A 23,620-nucleotide genomic window follows, 5' to 3' on the forward strand; every position below is an offset into this window, starting at 1 on the left:
CTTGTTTTCATGACTTATAAAGATTCGAAGAGGTTTTAGCCGTTGTTCGTTACCTATTGAGAGCGATTTCTGCATACCCTTGTTTGGGCTTGTTTTGCCAAATATTGAAGATTGACACGTCGCAAGTCGTGTTTCCGGCTTGATAAGGATGTGGCCATTCTTCCTGGACGGGAGGTTACCCCAGTACTCCCATCAATGTCTCCCAAACCATTGCCATTTTCAAAACGTTGTTTTAATGTCCCAAAAATTATATGAGTTTTGTGATCGTTTGCAGAAAGTAGAACTGATTTCCGATGCAAGACTGCTGAGAACTATCATTTTAAATATTTAGTTTTCCGCCAAATTGAAGGTTAGGCACAAGTGTTGAACCACTTTTCATTTGACACACTTCCCAGTATGAAGCGATGAGAGAAGAAATGATTTCTCGCTTAACATATTTTGAGAGTCGTCCGACAACTTATCCCTTAAAACAGGTCTGGGTTATGCTAAATTAAGACGGCTATAATTAAACTAGACTTACAAGCCAATGTCAAAATACACATTCTACCAGTCGCAATCCCCTACAATTTCCCGCTTAACTTTTCTAAATACCCTAAGTAACATTTTTTCATAAATAAATTTGAATACATATTGCAATCAACAAAATTAATTCATTAAAAAATGTTACTTAGGTTCCTTTTAAAAGTTAAGCGATTTTTTTTTGATTATTTATTGAGCTCAAAGCAGTGTGCAGTACATAACAGGCGTTTTCATTCAGCTCAGCCCATGGCTGTACGTCGCCAGCCACGCAGTTAAATTATCTTCCACTCGCTCGCTGCGCACCTCGCCTTCCTGTGCCCGTTGAATCGCTATCGAGAACCATTTTCTGCCCAACATTCTAGCTACGTGCTCGGCCCACCGTAGTCTTCCAATTTTCGTGGTGTGAACGATGGATGGTTGGCGTTCTTTAATGTGATCGCGCGGTAGTTGCCACAATCCAGCTTGTCGCCCTTTTTGTAGATGGGACACACGACATCTTCCATCCACTCCTGCGTCAGTACTTCGTCCTCCCAAACCTTGGTAATTACCCAGTGTAACGCTCCAGCCAGTGCCTTACCATCATAATTAAACAGCTTTCCGCTTGGCCAACCCTATGAGCTTTGTTGTTTTCCAGCCCGCCAAACTCCTACTGGATTTCCTGGAGATCCGGAACTAAAAAACGTGCGCACTTGCTCTCAGGCTCGACCCAATCGTTGTCTACCACATCGCCGTTCAGCTGCTCTTCTAATGCTGCCGCCCCCTCTGGGTCTTATCAAATATGTTGTTATTATCAATAAATGTGGAACTTACTCGAACGATTTTGCAAAGGAATTGATACATTATACATATGTTGGCTGAATGCCGTTTGGCCGAAAAAATTAAAACAATCCTCAAATCTATATCTATTAAAACCAATCTATGTATGTATGTTCGCTAACTACTTCTGAACCACTCGGCCGATATCAACCAAATTTGGTAAACACGTTCTGTATCCTCAGAGGAAGTTTACAAAGGGGTGAGATGGTGATTTGGAAAAGGGGGAGGGGTGGTGGGAGGGGTTTTGTTCAGAAAACGAACAATTATGTGTAACTTTCAACTCCCAGGACCGATTTCACCCAAATTTTGTACACATATTCACTACGAGGAGGCGATCATATGGGAGGGGGTTTGGGAAAGGGGGAGGGGTTTCTGGAAGGAGGGGTTTTGTTCAGAAAACGGGCAATTCAAAGTAAATTATGAACCCCTGTACCGATTTCAACCAAATTTGGTACATACATTCTATATCATAAGGAAAGATAACAAAGGGGGTGGGATGGTCATTGGGAAAAAGGGGAGGGTATAGGAGGAGGTGTTGTTTTTGAAAAACGAGCAACTTAGTGTAACTCCTAACCCCCAGGACCGATTTCAATCAAATTTTGTACACATATTCACTATGAGGAGCCGATAGTATGGGAGGGTAATTTGAACAAGGGGGTCTTAAGGGCGGTCTATTGTTCAGAAAATGGGCAATTTAGTGTAACTTCTGAACCCCTGTACCGATTTCAACCAAATTTGATACACACATTCTCTATCCCAAGGAGAAGATAACAAAGGGGGTGAAATGGTCATTGAGAAAAGAGGAAGGATAAAGGGGAAGGGGTTGTCTTTAGAAAACAAGCAATGCAGTGTAACTCCCAACCCCCAGGACCAATACCAACTATATTATATGATTAAATCATTCAACTTTATGATCAAAGATTATGATTAATGATTTATTCATTTTTGACAATGATTAACGATTATGAATACAGAATAATGAAAAAAAAAACTTTGGAGTATGATTAACGATTACCGATCGTGATTAAATGATGACACACTATGTGTATGATTAATGATTAACGATCGATATGATTAATGATTATGAATGCTCAAATTGAATGATTTGCATAGTGATCAATAATCGTGTAACCTTCATTCCAAATTTTAAAAGGTATAAAAATTACATGAATATGATTGAAGATTAATGAATAAAAGCAAGGTATGCCATGATCCAATGTTCCAACATAACTTCTGTACCCCTTGCTCAATTTCAAACAAAATTTGAAACAAACATTATTTTTCTTAAGAAGGCGAAGATGTTATTTAGAAAACGGGAAAGTTGTGGAGGGATTGGCATTGTTCAGCTCTCAATCACCTCAGTGTAACTTCTGATCTCCCCTTAGCCGATTTCAGTCAAATTTGGGACACACATTCCTTTAAGGAGACGACGATATTGGGTTAAGGATGGAAAAGAGAAGGGGGTAGGGGAGTTGTATTGTTTAGTTATCGATCAACTCAACACTTGATCGAAATCATGGTTTGCCCAGTGAAAAGCAATGATTAATGTGTTTCCTTCTGGATGGTGAATGTGATCCTTTCTTTAAAAATAGACGTTTTCCCGGAATAAGGCATCGGTGGATGTTTTTCCTTATTTAGAAATAGAGGTTTGCCCGGAATAAGGAGATTTTGGGTTTGATCTCTTTTTCAAAATCAGTCAATGTTTTCAAATGAAATCTGCTTTCTTTTAATCAAATGATGAAGTATCAATAAGAAAACACAATTATCCTTTTGACCAATTGGTTCATTCATTTTCCGATTGTGAAATAAACTGCGAATCAAACTGGCAACTCCGAGCAAGGCCGGGTACATACAGCTAGTTAAGAATAAAAAGAAATTAGTAGTGAGTTCCAATAAGCGAGAAAAATAAATTGAGTGTGAGAAGTGATATGTGACAAGTGAGAAGCGTCAAATGAGGAATCAGCAGTGGGAAGTGGAGAAGTGAGAAAGTGATCAGCTATCCTTTATGCTCTATTTCCTACTTCTCACCTTTCACTTATCATTTTTTACTTCTCACCTCTGGTTTTTCACTTCTAACCCTTATTTGACTTTTCAATTCTCACTTCTTATTTCATACCTTTCATTTACCAGTTTGTATGTAACGAAAAATATTTCCAATCCGCACTTTTGTTTAAACTAAGTTTTTGACACTTGAACTTCTTTTGCATTGGGCACACTTCTCTGTATAAGGCATGAGAGAAAATAATGATTTCTTTTGATAAACGCATTTACTCGTCTGTGAGAAAAGTGAAACTAGATGCGAAAAATGAAAGGTAAGTAGTGGGAAGTGGGAAGTGAGAGTGATTTGTGAGTAGTGAGAAATGAGAAGTGAGAAAGAGGAAAATAAGAAAATAGGAGTAAGAAGGAAGAAAAGAGGAAGAAAGATAGAAGAAAAAGGGAAGAAAGATGAAGGAAGACAGCAGAAGAAAGAAAGAAGAAAAAGGAAGGAAGAAAGAAGATGGAAAAGCAAAAAATAGGGAAAAGGAAGTAGGTAGAAAAAGGTAGACATAAAAAGAACTTTAAAAAAGAAAAGAAGAAAGAAGTTTGATGAACTGACTTCTCACTTCTAAATTTTTATTTCTCTTTTCTCACTTTTCAATTATTTTTTCACTTCTCATTTTTCGTTCGGCCTGATGACCATTCTGTCTAATGACTTTCGGCCTAATGGCCTGATACCTATGAGGAGATAATACCTTCGTCAAAAGAACGTGTCTGTCTAATAAAAAAGGAAGAAGGCCTTTAAAATGATCATGACTTCCCGGTATAAAGGGAAGGGTAGAAATAATACTTACGAGAAGTGAGGAGATAAAGTCTTCATTGAAAGAACGTGTACCGGAATGACAGTGGATATTATGCCTTCTTTAAATGAACGGGCCCTCCTTAGCCGTGCGGTAAGTCGCGCGGCTACAAAGCAAGACCATGCTGAGGGTGGCTGGGTTCGATTCCCGGTGCCGGTCTAGACAATTTTCGGATTGGAAATTGTCTCGACTTCCCTGGGCATAAAAGTATCATCGTGCTAGCCTCATGATATACAAATGCAGAAATGGTAACTTGGCTTGGAAACCTCGCAGTTAATAACTGTGGAAGTGTAATTGAACACTAAGCTGCGAGGCGGCAATGTCCCAGTGGGGGATGTAATGCCAATGAAGAAGAAATGAACACGATTGTCCGGTATAAGACGGAGAGAGGAGATAGCTCCTTCTTCATTTGAATGCTTCTGGTCGGTATAAAGTGAAGAGAGAAGAAAAGGCCTTCCTTACATAAACGGTTCTGAAAAATCGCCCATCTCCTAAAAAGGCCATTTCGCAAAACGACATAACGCTAAAGAGTATACTCATAAAAAAAAGTACAATCGTTCAAATGGCATTCCACAAAATATTCAATCGCAAACGACCAAAGTGTTGGCCAAAATCACTGCCGAAATGTTGTTGATTTTCGTTTAGATTTTCTATAAATGTTCGTTCAAGCTCTTAAAAACAGTCCATAACAACTTAAAAAAGATCCTACATTTGAACCTTGTTTTAAAACGTAATACGTCAAAAACTGTTGAATACATACGTCTGATATAGTATGGAATTACCTCATGAACAAAAAAAATATACGAGTAGTTGAAGAAACACTTATCTTCCATTCGATGTTGTGCGGATTTAGATTATACTTCATCTTTTAAATTTTCGAGATCTCTAATTATTCAAATAGCTTTTCAATATCTATGATTTGCCATCCTTTCAGAATACGGTTCAGCTAATTTTTGTTTTTATTCCTTACTTGCAAAAAATATCCAGACAAAATAGATAGATCAGACAAAAAACATAGATTAGCATCCACTTTTCTTCCAAAATTTTACTGCACTATTCGGACTGCAAAACAAATAAATTCACCATGAAGTTGTTTGAAGTGTATAGCTTTAGAAGTAATTGAGTGTGAACAATAATATTTTTATAGAGCGTGCAACTCATAGATTATACTTCAATCTGATTACGATCTATTCATAGCAAATCTACAGGAAAAATATAAGTACATACTTGAAAAATTCCTCCACCCAGATAAAAAAATATGAAGCTGAATTATAATTCATTGCACTCCTGCTTTTTCACTATAAAAGCTAATAGAAGCATAGGTCTTTCCACAGTTGGAATCTACACGATGGCGCGTATTGTTCTTCTGTTAGCTACAACCCTCTTCCTCTCGGTTTCTAGTCTATCGACTGGATTCAATCCGCTCCGTCCCTGGTGGAATGCTCGCAGCGTTGGTCGAGTTGTTGGTGGCTACGAGGTGGACATTAAGGACGTTCCTTTCCAAGTTTCCCTGAGCGATGATTACTTTGGACACTTCTGTGGCGGATCACTGCTCTCAGAGCGATGGGTGCTAACCGCTGGCCATTGTGCCAACGATCAGGACCTTGGTCTCAAAGTGCGCGCCGGTTCCAGCCGGCATGCTACGGATGGTCAGCTGTACCGCGTGAAAAAGGTCTATCAACATCCGCAGTACAACCCCGTTATTATCGATTACGATTTTTCTCTGCTGGAACTGGAAGAACCGATTATTTTCGGTGACAGCTGCCAAGCCGTTAACCTGCCGAAAAAGGACCAACCCGTCGAGGAGGGTACTTGCCTGCAGGTATCGGGTTGGGGTGCAACCCAAAACCCGTCAGAATCTCGCAGCGTGCTTCGAGCTACCACCGTTCCAGCTCTGTCGCAGGATGAATGCGTTCGCGCTTACTCACTCAATAACGAGGTAACCAAACGGATGGTTTGCGCCGGTTACAAGGAGGGTGGTAAGGACGCCTGTCAGGGTGATTCGGGTGGTCCTTTGGTGGAAGGTAACACGCTGGTCGGAGTCGTTTCCTGGGGTATTGGTTGTGCCCAGGCCGGATATCCCGGTGTATACTCTCGCGTGGCTGCCGTTCGTGATTGGGTTCGGGAAGTCAGTGGTCTTTAGAGGTTATTCGAGCTGTGTAGCATTCTGGTAGAAATATATTAGCAAATAGCATGTGACTCTTATTTGTACATTCCTAAACAATATCACAATATCTTCAAACTTCAACTTTATTTCCGTTGCTGTTTCGCAGCTTAGTGTTCATTAAACACTCCACAGTGTGAGATACATTTATTTTATTGATAAGGCCCAGGCTTGTAAAATGTCATCTGCATGTCATTTGACTAATTTGTTCATAACTTTCTTTAGAAGCCAAATGTATTCCAAAATTTTAGATGTACTCATAACGCTTGAGTAGGGCTATATTTTTGTCCAAGGGTACATTACTCTAAATATAACATCTGAGGCTGGAGAGTGAAAACTCTCCAAAATGTCACGTGTCATTTGACATAATGTCATTTGAATGACATTTTGCCTCCCACGCCTCAGATTACATATTTACAGCAATGTCTTGTTAGACAAAGTTGTAGGCACATTTAAGCGCTATAAGTTCGTCATACCTCATGAATTGATAGCTAACTTCTGAAAAATGCTTTGGGCAAATTATACAAACGAATGCAAATGACATTTTACAACACTGATAAGGCCTATAAAAATATTTAAAAACAATTATGTTTCCCACCCCTTTCAAATTTTTTGCCCAAAAATAATATTTTGAGGCAACAACAAAACCGGTAAATTCATTTTCAAAATATTCTTTAACAAATCGTTTTTTTTTTTTTTTTTTCATTTTAATATTTATTTTTTATTTTCTCCGCCCTGAACTTTCGGAGACCAGTAAGACATAATGTTTATCAAATACTAGCAGAACGTATCCTGCGTTGCTCGGGTTTGAGCGTTCAAAATGTCAATTTATAATTTTTTTTGCGGCGCCGCACTCTAGATCATATTTTGCGCGATCGTATTGGGTTTCCTCACAACTCGCCCCAATATTCTATTTTCACAATTTTCCAACTTTCCCTTAGATTTCATTAACTCTTAGTATTTATAAACACAGCTGATCTCAGAACGAATTGATTAGTGAGGAAATCTTGCGAATCGGTTCATCCGTTCGTTAGTTATATTGCCTCAAAGGAAATGTAAATTGATTTATATATATATAGAGAAGATTTGTAACGGCCCTATTTGTTGAATTTTATTAAATGTTATATTTATATTAAATATTTTACATAAAATAAAAAAACATAAACTTTAAAAAGTAAGATAAACCTGTAACAACAAACATTCTAATTATTTTTCTCTTCTTCTCTTCCAGATTGCTACTACTGCTCAGCTTATTTTCCTACGGACGTCATCGAGATCGAACAGATTTATAATGGACTATGTTATTTTAAATACAGTGCTGTGAAATTAGGAAAATATTTAAAATTACCTCGTGCTGGTCTAAAAAAATGGGATCTTAGGGCTGCTAAAAATTATCGCCTTTCTGAATATTTTTCCGAAGTATTCGGTTTCGTATAAATTGATCGATATTGCGACATTAAACATTGCGATATTTAGCTAAATAGCTTTCATGTTAAACATCTGAAAATGAACTATTTCCTACTTACAAATATGTTGTGCGAATGTCGGAGTCTGGAATGCAAATATAATCATCATGGTTTTTCCTGGCTTAAATTTGATACGTATTATTTCGTTTTTCGTTTTCATGTCAATTACCACTCTAGAAACTTTCCCAAATCAAATAAAAGTTAGATTCGTAGCTGTTGACTTAATATTAAACTTTATACCTTCCCGCAAATTCGGTCAAACGCTCAATCGAGCGTGATGATTGGTTTTCCTTTTAGATATCCCGTCAGTCAGTGAAACGATCAAGAACGCGTAAAAATTGAAACAATTTCCAATTCCAATTCAAGTTTGATGATTTGTTATTGCGACCCGACAATTCAGCGGCAACAACAAACAGCGTTGAAATCTCTTTAAAGTGAATTTGGTCCGCGGTGGAAAATACCGCTTCAAGTTATATCCCTATGCTTTTTACAATCGTACTGGCTGTGCTGCAACAGCATTGAAAGCATTTATTTTTTTCCCGGGACAAAACTGTCGTTTGAAGAGAAGAAGTAACTCTCATCGCACAACAAAGATGTTTTCTAGGAAAAGTTTGCTTGTGCAAACAAATATAGTTCCATTTTGATGTCGGGAAAAAGTGAAACAGAAAAGAAGAAGATCCAACGGAAAATAAATGTATCTCATTCCAGTGAATCAACATCAGTCATGAATAACGAAATAAGTGAAAAGTATTGTATCCTGGTCGTTTGATACCTCTCTGTATGTGATCCTGTTGGTTTTGTGAAGAAGATAAGTAAAAATAAAAAAAAAGTGGTAGAAGGAAAAGCCCGAAAAAGCGTCACCACCGAGAGTTAGAAAGAAGTCATCGATAAAGTTTCAAATAATCCAAAGAAGAAAGCAATACGCATAAAACAACGCCGCCATCAGGAGGGGGCACTATTGGTGCCGACGATTGAATCGATCCGCCCCGGAGTGTGTGGGTGGTGTGGTGTGGTGCGCGCGTGTGTGTGGTAGGGGCAAGTGTGTGGCAGTGAAACCCAAAGTGTGAACCCCCCCGTCGAAACACTGGATCTGTAGCCATTTGTGTACGGTAGGCCATCGGTAGAAGGCAAACCATGAACCACCTGCCCGGATCGTCCCCGCGGTCACCGGCGCCATCGCCCGATCCGGATGTGGACGACGGAAGCAGCAAGAAGCAGGCCACTAGGTGAGTGATTTATGGCTGTCGAGTTGTTACTCTATGTTTTGTGACTATTGATGGTGCTGCTCATACGGGATGGGTTTTATCTTTTTCCCCCCTGATGGTCGATGGTCTGAGTATAATGCATACCTGTGGACAGTACACTTTCAGATGAAACTGTCAATAATGTGTACGAACGACTATAAAATCACTCCCAAACGGTTTTTGTTGAGAGGAGACCCGAAGGATTAACTGTTTTATTCCAATCGAATCAGTTCAAAGAATTTGGGTGATATTTGTGTGTGTAAGAAGCATGTTTTAATACTTAACATAAATCAATTTGATAGCAGTAAGCAACATTCGACGAAGTAGTAGAAGGTAATTTAGTTGTATTTTGCTTTTTTCGAAACGGGCAGCTTTTTGTTTCGTATGGTTTGACTACAGAAGAAAATCTTGTCAAAATAGTGAAACTGAATTTTTGTTTACGGAATGAAACTGATTGTAAATATGTTAACCCATCCCTCTATCAGTGATCGTTTTAAATTTCATTAATGAAGTCTATGAAGATCTAGTTAAAAATAAACTACCAGTTTATCGTTTACTGTACTCACATGAAAGTAATTACTATGAGTCCATTTAGTCATGCAAGGGGAAGTATTAGTTGATAACAATTCGGGCCCACTGAGATTTGGGAGTAACAAGCGAAAACAGATAGCTCCTACCGAAACAAATACTTCTTGAGAAAATATCGATATGTATCTGACGGGACAAACATTTTCAGAGAAAATGATTTGCATTCTTTGAAATCAATATAACATTTGTTTGTTTACGAAATCATCAACGACAAAATCGCCAAGTGTGCCCAAATTATTCTTTAACTAGTAAATGGAGTGCGTAACGGAATTTTTCTGCTTCTTGCAGCCCCTCAACCCCTATGTAAGTTTTTTTTTTTTCATTTTCATATTTTTTTTACTATGGTAGACTCCTCCTACTATAAGCTCTTACGTTAGTCATGTATGTCCCCTAACACATCTGGTTTTTGGCGATGTCTATTTAATATCTTCAAATATTCAGGGTCGCTAAATCCGTTTCCCTCGCGTGCATACAGCATGCTCCCTGTATTGACCGAGCGCATTAGGTTCGCTGTTGAATATTGTTTTTCACGCTAACTTTCTTCTACTCAGTGACTGAGTAAAATTGTATTGCCCTCTCTTTTTTCCCATGAAAATTATACTCCATTTCCGTTAAAAGCCTTTAAGGTAATTGAGTAAAATTCGCGTGGGAATAAAGGAGACGCAATACAAGTATTTTACTTAATCTCTGAGTAGATGAAAGTCAGTGTGTTGAATATCGACATTCGTTTGCTACCGAGGTGGTGTGTGCGCACGAAAATAATGAGGCTTACTTTTCATCATCTTTTTAAATGTTCATCCGTTATTACCGTAAGGGGTCTATTGAATAATTATATACAGACAGCATTTCAATAATATGTCCCTTTTCTTACGTATACTGGGACGGGGCTTTCCAACCAGCCGGCAGGACATTCTCTATGTGCTTCTGCCTCTTCGTTGCCACCAAAGATTTTAATGTTTATTCTGTTCACTCATGTAGTGATCAGAGTTTAATGTTCGGACCTCTGAATGTCTTCATATCGATAATATCCGAGAAATCTGGCTGCAAGTTTCCCTATTTGGGTGCGTTTCCGATAACAATTTTCACACCATGCTTTGGGCACTCTCCATAGGTTTTATCAAGACATTCATAAAACGTGTCTTGAAAGTCATATGACTTATCGTTTATCGCTGCATAAATGTTGATTAGTTTGTAATCGAAGAATTTGCCTCGTATCACACCGAAACGTTCGTTAATGTGTTTGCTTGCCCACCAGTAAGAAACCAACTCCAGCTCTGCTTTCTTGCCGTCGATGTTACAGATTTTATATTTGAATGAAGTTCCAAAGAATTTTCCGATGAAATTTCGAAGAATTTCCCAAAGTGAATTCCGCAGAATTTCCCAAAGTAAATCTGAAGAATTTTAGAAGGAAATTCCAAAAATCTTCCCGAGGAAATTTCGAGAAATTTTTCGAAGAAATTACAAACAATTTTCCAAGGGAATTCCAAAGAAATTCCCTAGGAAATATCGAACATTTGCTTGAGGAAATTCTGAAGAATTTCCCGAGAAAATTCCAAAGAATTTCCCGAGAAAATTCCAAAGAATTTCCCGAGGAAATTCCGAAGAATTTCTGGATGAACTCCCAAAGAACTTCTCGAGAAAGTTTTAAAGAGTTTCCTGAGGAAACTCCGAAGAATTTCTCTAGGGAACTCGTTAAGAAATCTCAAGGAAATCCCGTAGAATTCTTGAAAGAGAAAATTCCATGAATTTCTCGAGAAGATTCTGTAGAATTTTCCGAAGAGATTCCGAAGAATTTCCCAAAGAAGCTTCAAAGAATTTCCCAAAAAAATCCAAATAATTTCCCGTGCAAGTTCATAGAATTTCTCGAGGAAATTCCGAAGAATTTTTCGAGTAAATTCCAAAGGAAATTTCCGAGGAAATTCCAAAGAAAATTTTTCTGAGGAAATTCCGAAGAATTTTCTGAATATATTCTGAAGAATTTCGCGAGAAAATTCCGAAGAATTTCTCTAAAAGATTCCGCAGAATTACCCGAGGAGATTCAGAAAACTTTCCTGATTAAATTCCAAAAAAAAAATCCGGGTCATATTCCGAGGAAATTCCAAAAAAAATTTCGTAGATATTCCCGAAGATTCCAATTAATTTCCCGAGGAAACCCCGAAACATTTCCTGAGGAAATTTCGAAGTATTTCTCGAGGAAACTCCCAAAAAAATCCCGAGTAAACTCCCAAAAAATTTCCGAGAAAATTCCGAAGAAGTTCCCGAGGAAGTTCCCACCACTAAGACACCAACTCCATGCTCTGCTTTCTTGCCGCTGTAACCGATTTTATATTTGAATCATGTTCCGAAGAATTTCCCGAGGGAGTGCGTGTTTTCTATTGTTTCGGACAGCAGAACGATCGTGCGATCTGCCGAAATATTGTGTTCTGCATTGTGCGGCCGGTAATAAAGTTAATCAGTTCAGTGCGTGTTTTTTTCGGATTAGCCATTGAGCAAGCGTTGTGCTACTTCGTACTACTTCTTTCCAGTGCGCCCATGGAGATGCAGAGGATTCCTCGGTCTCTTGTAGCAATGAGTGTCGAACTAATTTTCCTCCCCTTATCCTAATTGATTGTGAGGACGTGGCCGGCATCGTTGTTATTGGTCTTGAATTAAAAAAAACTCCGAAGCATGTACAGCGAGAATAGCTTTCTAGTCCTGAGAAAACTATTCAATTGGTGAGCTGTGCATTATTTGTTGTTTCTCGGCCAATCACGACTAGCAATTATAATGGGTATAGTCAATCTAGCTAAGCTAAGCTAAGTTCCGAAGAATTTCCCGAGAAAATTTCGCAGAATTTTTCAAAGAAATTCCGAAGAATTTCCTGAGGAAATTCCGAAAATCTTCCCGAGGAAATTCCGAAATATTTCCTGAGAAAATTCCAAAGAATTTCCCGAGGAATTTCCGATGAATTTCTCGAGGATATTTCGAAGGGAATTTCAGAGGAAATTCCAAAGCAAATTTTCCCGAGGAAATCCCGAAGAATTTTCCGAAAAACTTCGTGAGGAAATTCCGAACAATTTCTCGAAAAGATTCAGCAGAATTTCCCAAAAAAGTTTCAAAGAATTTCCCGTGGAAGTTCCATAGAATTTCTCGAGGAAATTCCGAAGAATTTTTCGAGGAAATTCCAAAGAAATGTTTCTCGAGAAAATTCCTAAAAATTTGCTGAATATATTCTGCAGAAATTCGCGGGGAAACTCCGAAGAATTTCTCGCAAAAATTCCGCAGAATTACCCAAGGACATTCAGAAGACTCCTGATTAAAATACAAAAAAAAAATCAAAAAAATTTCCGGGTTGTATTCCGGAGAGTTTTAAGGAAGGAGGAAATTCAGGAAAATTTCTCAAAAAGATTCCGAAGATTTTCCCGAAGAGATTCCGAAGTTTCCCTAGAAAATTCGGATAAATCTCCGCATACCTCCAGAAACATTTTCCGAGGAAATTTCGAAGAATTTCCCGAGGAAAATCCGAAGGGTTTCCCGAAGAAATTTCGGTGAATTTCCCTAGTAAGTTCCAAAGAATTTCCCGAGGAAATTCCGAATAATTTCTGATTCAATTCCAAAGAATTTCCCGATCATTTTCCGAAGAGTTGTCCGATCATATTCCAAAAAAAAATTCTGATAAATTTCTCGCAGAAAATTCCCAAGAATTTCCCGAGGAAATTCCGACATATTTTACGAGAAAATTCCGAAGAAATCACGATTAGATTCCAAAAATTCTTCCGAACAGATTTCCCAAGGAATTCCGAAGAATTTCCCTAAAAAATTCTGAAAAACTTTCCTCGAAAATTCCGAATAAGTTTCCTATGAAATTCCTAAGAATTTCCCGAGGAACCTCCGAAAAATTTCCATAAGAAATTGCAAAGCATTACCTGAAGAAACTCCGAAGAATTTACCAAAAAAAAAATCCAAAGATTAGAAGATTCCAAAGCTCCAAAGATTTTCCGAGGAGATTCAGAAGAATTTCCCTAGGAAATTCCGACAAATCTTCCAATGGAATTTCGAAGAATTTTCCGCGATGTTTTAAAGCAGCGGTTCTCAACCTTTTTCTTGAAAGGTACCCCTTCGAACTTTTGCATTAATTGAGGTACCCCCTATTTTTTGGCAGCCCTTACTTTGCACCGTTCAATGTGGAAAAACGATCCATAAAAGAATGAAAAAAGATTCATAAATAACATCTGAATGTTCCATAAAACGCTACCATAAATCCATAAAATAGTTGGAGAGATTCCATAAAGAATATTTTTATGATCCATAAAACTTTGAAAAATGATCCATAAAAACTATATATTGATCCAAAAAATATCAAATTTGCGCAATTTATATCCTGATGATGATCCATAATTTCAGCCATATGATCCATTATTTTGGTCATATGATCCATAATTTTGATAATGTGATCGATAATGCTTGGAAAGAAGGCCAATGAAACTATATTAATTGATCCACACATTTTATAAAATCTATGGATCATTGATCAAAATTTATGGATCATATCACCAAAACTATAGATCATTTGAACAAAGTTATGGATCAAATGGCCAGAATTATGGATCATATGACTAAAATTATGGATCATATTACTGAAATTATGGATCATCATCACGATAAAAAAATGCGCAAATTTGAAGTTTTATGGATCAAAATATAGTTTTTTAAGGATCATTTTCCAAAGATTTATGGATCATTTGTCATATTTTCATGGGAAAATAGCAAGAATTGTATTGTTTTTCTTGACCATGTTAATGGAACATATTTCCCAATTAATTGCTAAATTTCAACTTAGTTATGGATCGAAAAATTATTCTTTATGGAATCTCATTAACTATTTCATGGATTTATGGTAGCATTTTAATGAACATTCAGATGTTATTTATGGATCGTTTTCCAGTTTTTTATGGATCCGTCTTTATCGTTTATATGCAAAAGTATGTTTTGCCCTATTTTTTGCTGTAAATGAAAATAGGCATAACTCACGAGATCATTGAAAAATGGACCTGAAAACTAAGGGGCCATACACTAATTACGTAAGCCTTTTTTCTGGGTTTTTCAACCCCCCTCTCCCCATGTAAGAAATTTACATTATTCCGTGAAACTTTCCAATTGAAATAAGTTTATACATCAAGCTTCCGAATATCTTGAAAGTAGGCTTCCGAGCCTCTTGAAGGAAGGTTTCTGAACCTCATGAAGGGAGGGTTCCGAGGCCCTTTAAAGGCAGCTTTTCAGCTACTTAAAATGAGGCTTCTGAATATCTTGAAAGAACGCCTCTGAGCTTCTGTAAAGTAGGCTCTTGAAAGAATAATTCCGAGCCCAATGAAGGGAAGTTGCCGAGCCTCTTAGAAGGGGGCTTTCGAACCTCTTGAAAGGAGTTTCCGAATCTCTTAAGAGTTTGCTTCCGCGCCTCTTGAGTCTTGATAGGGGGCTTCCGAAGCTCTTTAATGGCGGCTTTTGAGCCACTTGAAAGGAAACTTCCTAGAATGTTGAAAGGTTGTTCTGAGACACTTGAAAGTACGCTTGCAAGTCTCTTGAAAGAGGAATTCCTAGCTTCTTGATGGGAGGCTTCCCAGCCTCTTGAAAGAAGGCTTATGGGCTTCTTGTAAGGAGGCTTCCGGGCCTCTTGAAAGAAAGCTTACGGGCTTCTTGTAAAAAGGCTTCGAGCTTCCTGAAAGGAGGCTTCCGGGCCTCTTGAAAGAAAGCTTCCGAGCCTCTTGAAAGGAGGCTTCCGGGCCTCTTCAAAGGAGGCTTCCGGGCCTCTTGAAAGGAGGCTTACGGGTTAATTGTAAGGAGGCTTCGAGCCTCCTGAAAGGAGGCTTCCAGGCCTCTTGAAAGGAGGCTTCCGGGCCTCTTGAAAGAAAGCTTCCGAGCCTCTTGAAAGGAGGCTTCCGGGCCTCTTGAAAGGACGCTTCCTGGCCTCTTGAAAGAAGGCTTCCGGACCTCTTGAAAAGAAACTTTTGAACCTTAAAAAAAGGCTTTAAACCCTCTTAAAAGAAGGCTTCCGAACCTCAGGAAAGGAGTCCTCCGAACCTCTTGGAATGAGGCTTCCGAGTATCTTGATAGGAATCTTCCGAGCTGCTTGAAAGAACATAGCAAATAGTTTTGAACGACGTGTTAAATTGCAATGGATATTCAATTAAGTTTGACTGGATTTTACAAGCAAGAACAACTAAAAATGTATTTCGATTTAAAATAACAGTACGCTTATTTTCATGCTCCAAATATGTGCATGAATATACATTTAAAACCACAACATATTTTTATCTGTGAATGCTTCCGAGCTACTTGGAAGAAGGCTTCCGAGAAACGTAGAACAATGCTTCCAATCCTCTTGCAACGTGGTACCCGAGCTATTCGAGAAAAAGCCTTCATGCCTTTCAAACGGAGGCTTCCGAACCTTTACACTCTAGATTTAGTTCAGAAGCATATTGTTAACATATTATTCAACATTTTGTTTCGCTTAGGTAGATTACATTGAAGAGTTTTTTTTTAATTTGTTAATTCGAAATTTTGTCCTTTTGATCTTTTGTTCCACAGCCTGTTATACATTGATTGTTGAAGGCAGGATTCAATTGGCTTTGATTTATTGATCGCCATGCATATTATTTACAAGTTTAAGACAAAGTTATGAAATAAAAAAATTCACAAGTACCAAAACTTTATAAATGAGTTTTGATTGGAACTGTAATACGTCCGCCATTACGGATTTTTGCCCGAGGTACCCCCTGGGGCCAGCGAAGGTACCCCCAGGGGTACATGTACCCCAGGTTGAGAACCGCTGTTCTAAAGAATTTATTGAGGAAATTGCGAGGAATGCCCCGAGGAAATTCCGAAGAATTTCTAGGAGCAATTTCGGAAAATTTTCCAAGAAAATTCCAAAGAACTTCCCTACGAAATTCCAAAAAAATCCGGAGGAACTCCCGATCATATTTTGAAGAATTTCTCGAGCATATTGCGAAGAATTTCCCGAGGAAATTCCGAAAAATTTCTCGAAAAGATTACGCAGAATTTTCCGAAGGAATTTCGGAGAAAATTTCCCAAAAAAATCCCGAGAAAATTTCGCAGAATTTTTCGAAGAAATTCCGAAGAATTTTCCGAGGAAATTCCAAAGAATTTTCCGAGGAAATTTCGAAGAATTTCCCAAAGTAAATTTTGAAGAATTTCCCAAAGTAAATTCCGCTGAATTTCCCAAAGTAATTTCGAAGAATTTCCTGAGGAAATTCCGAAAATCTTCCCGAGGAAATTCCGAAAAATTTCCCAAAAAAATTCCAAAGAAATTCCCGAGGAAATTCCGATGAATTCCTCGAGGAAGTTCCCGAGAAAGTTCCAAAGAATTTCCCGAGAGAATTTCCTGAGAAAATTCCGAAGAATTTCTCGAGGATATTTCGAAGGAAATTCCCGAGGAAATCCCGAAGAATTTTCCGAAAAAATTTCGTGAGAATTTCCCAAAGAAGTTTCAAAGAATTTCCCGTGGAAGTTCCATAGAATTTGTCGAGGAAATTCCGAAGGAAACTCCCGAGGAAATTCCAAAAAAATGTATCTCTAGAAAATTCCGAAGAATTTTCTGAATATATTCTGAAGAATTTCGCGGGGAAACTCCGAAGAATTTCTCGCAAAAATTCCCAAGGACATTCAGAAGACTCCTGATTAAAATCCAAAAAAAAAAAATCCGAAAAATTTCCGGGTCGTATTCCGAAGAGTTTTCCGAGGAAATTCAGAAAGAATTCACGAAAAGATTCCGATGATTTTCCCGAAGAGATTCCGAAGAATTTCCCTAGAAAATTCCGATGAATTCCCATTGCATACCTCCAGCAACATTTTCCGAGGAAAATCCGAAGGGTTCCCGAAGAAATATCGGTGAATTTCTCTAGGAAGTTCCAAAGAATTTTCCGAGGAAATTCCGAATAATTTTCTGATTCAATTCTAAAGATTTTTCCGAAGAATTTCCCGATAATTTTCCGAAGAGTTGTACGATCAGACTCCAAAAAATTTTCCGATAAATTTCTCGAGGAAAATTCCCAAGATTTTCCGAGGAAATTCCGACAAATTTTGCAAGAAAATTCCGAAGAAATCACGATTAGATCAGTACATTCAAAGTTAATTGCCTATATGCCGGGTATTAAGCCACCCGGAGAGATTAATTAAATTGCCTATATGCCGGGTATTAAGCCACCCGGAGTGGAAATTAATTACTATGTCTGAAACTTGATTATGCATATGTACAACATGTGATAGATTTAGTTCGGAAAAGGTATTGGAGGGTAACCGCCCCTTCGGTGGGGTTTGATCCCACGATTTCCACTCCGGGTGGCTTAATACCCGGCATATAGGCAATTAACTTTGAATGTACTGATCTCGAGTGGCGATCTCTCTTCGCTTGTGTGGTCGTGTTGGGATCTGACGACCAAACTGGCACAACCTCACACAACCCTACTTCATTGAGCGCCGTTGCTGATGAAGCAAGTGTGTAGGAGCCGGACAATATTAAATACTCATCCTACTTGGTTGACATTGTGTACAAAAATACATTTGAGAGAGTTAGTTCTGAAAATGTATTGCGAGAGATCGGCTGGTACCTGGTGCTGGGAATTTGGTTTCATCAGTACCCGCTAAGCTGCGGTGGACGACGGAGGTCCTTCGTAGCTTAGTAGGGAAAGCACCTGTCATGCGAACTGGGGTCGTGGGATCAAACCCCACCGAAGGGGCGGTTACCCTCCAATACCTTTTCCGAACTAAATCTATCACATGTTGTACATATGCATAATCAAGTTTCAGACATAGTAATCACGATTAGATTCCAAAAAATAATGTTTTCCAAGGAAATTCCGAAGAATTTCCCTATGAAATTCCGAAAAAATATCCGGAGGAAATTCCGTAGTTTCGGAGAATTTTCCTAAGAATTTCCTGATCATATTTTGAAAAATTCCTCGAGCATACTGCAAAGAATTTCCCGAGAAAATTGCGAAGAATTTCTCGAAAAGATTCCGCAGAATTTTCCGAAGAAATTTAGGATAATTTCTCGGAGAAACTTCGGAGAATTTCCCGAAGAAATTTTGAAGAATTTCCCGAAGGATTTTTGGAGAATTTCCCGAGGAAGTTCTAGAGAATTTCTCAAGCAGATTCCGAAGAATTTCCCAAGGAGATTCCGAAGAATTTTCCGAAGAGTTTCTCGAAAAGATTCCGAAGAATTCCCGAGGAAATTCAGAAGAAGTTCCCAAGGAAATTATGGATTATTTCCCGAAAAAATTCTCGTAGAAATTTCGAAGAATTTCCCGAAGGAATTTCATAGAATTTCCCGAGGAAGTTACAAAGAATTTTCCGAGAAGGTTCCAAAGAATTTCCAGATCAAATTCCGGAGAATTTCCAGATCAAATTCCGGAGAATTTTACGATCAAATTCCATAGAATTTCCTGAATCAGTTCAGAAGAATTTTCCTAGGAAATTTCGAAGGATTTCCCGCCTAAATTTCAGAAGAATTTCCCCAAAAATTCTGTAAAAATTCTTGAGGAAATTCCTATCATTTCCCGTGGAAATTCATCAAAATATCTTTAGAAATATCGGAGAATTTACCGTGGAAGTTCCGAAGGGTTTCCCGCTTAAATTTCAAAGATTTTTCTGAAGAATTTATCGATCATATGCCGAAGAATTTCTCAAAAAGATTCCGAAGAATTTCCCAAGGAAATTCAGAAGAATTTTCCAAGGAAATTCTGCAAAATTTCCCGAGGGAATCCCGAAAAACTTTCCGAAGAAATTTCGGAGAATTTCCCGTAGAAATGTCGGAGAATTTCTCAAGTAAATTTCCAAGAGTTACCAGAGAAAGTTCCAAAGAATTTCCGGATCAAATTCCGAAGAATTGTTCGAGGAAAATCTGAAGGATTTCTCGAAAAGATTCCGCAGAATTTTCCGATGAGATTCCCAAGAAAAATCCCGAGAAAATTTAAGAGAATTTTTCGAGGAAGTTGCCAAGAATTTTCTAAGAAAATTTCGTAGAATTTTCCAAGGACATTCGCAAAATATTTCAAGAAGAAATTTTTCATGCATATCCCGTAGAATATTCCGAGGAGATTCCGAAGGATTACTTGAGGAGATATTGAAAGATTTCCTGCGGAAATTCGGAAGATTTCCGAGGAAGTTTCGCATGAAATATAATTTCGCAAGGACATTCCGTAGAATGTTACGCCAAAATTTCGAAGAATTGCCCGTTGGAATTACAAATGTTTTCTCGTTAAAATTTCAATAAGTTTCGCATTGAAATCCAGAAGAACACCCAAAAAGTTCCACTGAAATTTCCAAAAACTTCTCGTGAAAATTCCGAATAATCAGCCGTGTAAATTGCACAGAACTGCTAGTGGAAATTCCAAAGAGTTTCCCTTGTGAAACATTTTATTCCCTTTGAAAAATTCGAAGTACTTTCATTTGCAATTCAAAAAAATCCCTTTCATATTCGAAGGATTTTTTTCATGTAGGAATTATAAAATATTAACATTGAAATATTCAATAAATCCGATTGCCAAAGAAACATTAACCCATTAAAGCACGGAGTAAAGGCAAACCTCGCTGAGCGTGCACAAAGGCTGTCCACTTTTTTTTCTCTTCGATTATCCGCTATCAAAATAACTTCAAATTTCAACGGGTGAGCATTAAAAAAACTCAGGAAATCTGTTAGATTATTTGCAAAAAGCGTTGAGTTTTGCAGCTTTCAACAATAACATTCATGCATCATCCTTTTTTGTTATAAAACAAAAACTCACACTCTTCTCTTTGATATCAAAATAATATAAGCGGATAGCCAGCTCTCTAATCGGGTTGTGCCAACATTATGCCAACTGCTATATCAGTCAACCGCATAATAACAAATAGATCCCTGCACAAACCTCGATGCATAATGTTAGTAATAAAGGCTCTCTAATTGTTAATATTGTAGTTGTAGTGCGACAGTATCACAATTTCTACGTAACAGGATGATGTACCGATGCAGCTTGTTACGTTGCCATTGGCTTAATAGGAACTGCATGCCTTTATCACTTGTTGCGCCACCGGCGCAATGATGGGATAAAGATCTATGCAAATTATCCTGCACTGCATAATATATATCCTTCTGCCAGCTACTGAAAGACTACATGGTGAGATTGAATAAGGCTTCCAGCAGCCAACCACACACGCTTTGCTCGATATGCAAGTGTAATTATCCTCAATTATTCTAAATTGCGGGTGCTCGTTATCCTTGACATGCGCTCGACCTTATCGTGTGCACATCCTAATGGCAGGACCAACGGCTGTCATCGTCGTTGCAAACTCAATCTGCTGCGTTACATTTTATTCGTCTGTAAGCCTGTAAATTATAACGCCATTTTAATTTTAATTTTCTTCTAATCTCTTTACACAACAGGGTATTCAAAAAGAGCTCCTCCAACGGAAAAATAACAGTCTATCTAGGAAAACGTGACTTTGTGGACCACATAACGCACGTCGATCCCATAGGTGAGTATATTGTTGCTAATTGTCTGTTTGGAAAAAAATATTCAATGTATCATCGATTCCATAGAAGAGCAAAGTGTGGATCTCAGAATGTCAGCTTTATTTGAATTCAGCTAGAAAAAAAATCAGCCAAACGAGCTCACATTGAGTATGATGAAAAAAATATCCATTATGAACATAATTTGAGATCTGTTCGTTTTTTTTTGCTATGGAATAATTTATGTTCATGCTTTTATAACAAATATTGTTATTATCCATTTTGCAGATGGCGTCGTGCTGATAGATCCGGACTACGTGAAAGATCGTAAAGTGTTCGGACACGTGCTGGCCGCGTTTCGATACGGGAGAGAAGACTTGGACGTGCTCGGGCTGACGTTTAGGAAAGACTTGTACCTGGCCTCCGAACAGGTAAGACACTGTCTCAATTATCACTCTCGCGTGTCCTGTCGCCGGGCCCGATGATTAGCACGGGAACATGGGAAAACCATTAGAGATACAACACGGCGCGCGGCGTCGAGAAGGTTCATGTTTCGAAGAAAACTACAATCACTAATGACCTGCAACATGAAAACACACCCGTCTGCTGGCTGGTGTGTCGTCACTAGCTAGCGCTCGCACTGTTGGAATTTATAACCCGGAAAACGCAAATCCCCATCCGTTGTTGCTAGTAGCGGAAGCTATGATGAAAATTTATGCTCATGGACAACCAGTTAGTGCATCGGTGGATGTTTTATCCCCTGTTGACCTACTTAAGCATGTGTTTACCCATTTTCCCGACCAAACTGAAGCTTTCCAGAATAAACCATTTTACGAATATTTGATTCTCACAGTTTGTTTAAGTAAATCCATTTTTTAAGAGTTTTTAGTATGTTTTATTATTCCATATTGCCAAAAATACCTTCCGGGAGTATGTTGTTTATTCTACTTTCATGTACAAAAGTTTTCAGCGGAAAGTTATTCCAGAAAATGGAAAACAATAATGTGTCTGGAATCTGTGAGCCAACCTTACTCATCGGAAACGTTCTTTCTTCTCTCGCAAATGCCATAGCACAAGCCTGTTATAAAAAAATGCAACACAGCTTGATAGTATCCTGGTGAGCGAATTCCATGATGTTTGCGTTATGCCACTGCTGATTTTTAGCATTGTTCACTACTCTATGAAGGACGATAGAGCGTTTGCAGGCTGTTTCGTAGGCTAATATGATGTAGTTTGGGTAAATGTTCCGCTTATCTCAAATGTATTTAATCATTCTCGGTCTTAGGCAGGTGTAGGTACCGCGTATTTTAAATGAAACTGTTTTGCCTATCTAGGAGGAAAATCATAATTCATGTTTGTCGTTGCTATGGAGCATGATGGAGGCGCATGGTTGTGTTCTACAACTGGTACTGGATGATTTAATTTTTGCGTTTAGAAGATTCCGATAAACATGCACGATACATTCTAGCGACAGCGAAGGTCGCGTCACGTCGCGTTTGTGAGGAGGAACTTTTATATTACATTGCGAAGAAGAGGCTTTCAGGTCCTAGACTATGGTTTACCCAGACTTTGTTAGTTCGTTAAGGGTTTCACAAAAAACATATTAAGCTTTTTTTTTCAAATTTGGGAGTTTTTTATGCAAGGAATAAATTCCAGGATCAAATATAGTCTTTGTTATGGTGCTATACAACGACTCAGATTTTCGAGGTAGTTAAATTAATTATTTCTAGACGCATTGCAAGAAAAATTTCTACGCATTGCAAGAAAAATTTGGAACCCTGGAAAATCCAAAGCGCCTCCAATGAATATTTTCCAGGCTAGTGATCGAAGCAGCTAATGCTAGATTTGCGATGTTTTGTTTATATTTATAATTATGACATTCCTAGAAAATATGCTTTATTGGACAGAAAACACGTAGGGGAAATGTTCCAATCTCCATCTCACTGTACAGTGTACATATATCCATCTCATCGCTAAACAAAAAAATCCGGCACCAAATTCGTCGCTTCTTTTTGTCAACATGCGTGCTCACTGCTGAAAAAAATCACAAAAATAATAAACAAACCAAATTCCTTTCCATTGCTTTGTTTTTTATGGGATGGAAATAGGAGCTATGAGATGAAGGGGCGAACCGTTCCCCTAATTTAATGAAATGTTGAAAGCTTTGAAGTTTTATGTGTCTCAGGGGTCAGCAGAAGCACTGCGATTTGTGGCGGGATTTGGCTGCGGGCTCTGGTAACCTTTTGGTGTTTCTGTATGTATCTGGAAACGGCTCAACTAAAGCGATATTATTTCGCTCAGAACGCACTAGTACAAATCTTGGTATTGGGTGGGTCTCTTAACCGAACCGACACGAAGACCTTCGGGCGAAAGGGAAGGTCATTTCATGTTCAATGAGACGCCGTAAAACCAATTATTACGAATAGTGTAAGCGCTTTGGGACGTGTGACTATATGGAAGCATTATTTCAAATTTGATATGAAGTTGAGATTATGTAAAATACT

At 38.3% G+C, this 23,620-nt stretch overlaps 2 protein-coding genes across 7 annotated transcripts in view; both read left to right on the forward strand.

The window, feature by feature from the left end:
• Nucleotides 1-23,620, forward strand: part of LOC134225461 (beta-arrestin-1) — a 295,165-nt gene that overhangs the window by 199,181 nt on the left and 72,364 nt on the right. For all 6 annotated transcript variants that reach the window (XM_062705551.1, XM_062705549.1, XM_062705550.1 and 3 more), the window contains exons 2-4: nucleotides 8,511-9,028; nucleotides 21,051-21,142; nucleotides 21,405-21,547. In XM_062705551.1, coding sequence (XP_062561535.1) covers nucleotides 8,937-9,028; nucleotides 21,051-21,142; nucleotides 21,405-21,547 — 327 coding nt within the window. In that variant the 5' untranslated portion in view covers nucleotides 8,511-8,936. The remainder of the gene's footprint in view (nucleotides 1-8,510; nucleotides 9,029-21,050; nucleotides 21,143-21,404; nucleotides 21,548-23,620) is intronic.
• LOC134221002 (trypsin 5G1-like) lies at nucleotides 5,512-6,360 on the forward strand. The gene has a single exon (XM_062700174.1). It carries the CDS (start codon nucleotides 5,521-5,523, stop codon nucleotides 6,313-6,315), a length of 795 nt encoding a protein of 264 aa, XP_062556158.1. The 5' UTR covers nucleotides 5,512-5,520; the 3' UTR covers nucleotides 6,316-6,360.

This window comes from Armigeres subalbatus, chromosome 3, assembly GCF_024139115.2.
Source record: "Armigeres subalbatus isolate Guangzhou_Male chromosome 3, GZ_Asu_2, whole genome shotgun sequence".
NCBI lineage: Eukaryota > Metazoa > Arthropoda > Insecta > Diptera > Culicidae > Armigeres > Armigeres subalbatus.

Excerpts from the sequence above, each read along its gene's own strand:
- LOC134221002 (XM_062700174.1), top strand. The coding sequence starts at position 5,521 with ATGGCGCGTATTGTTCTTCTGTTAGCTACAACCCTCTTCCTCTCGGTT.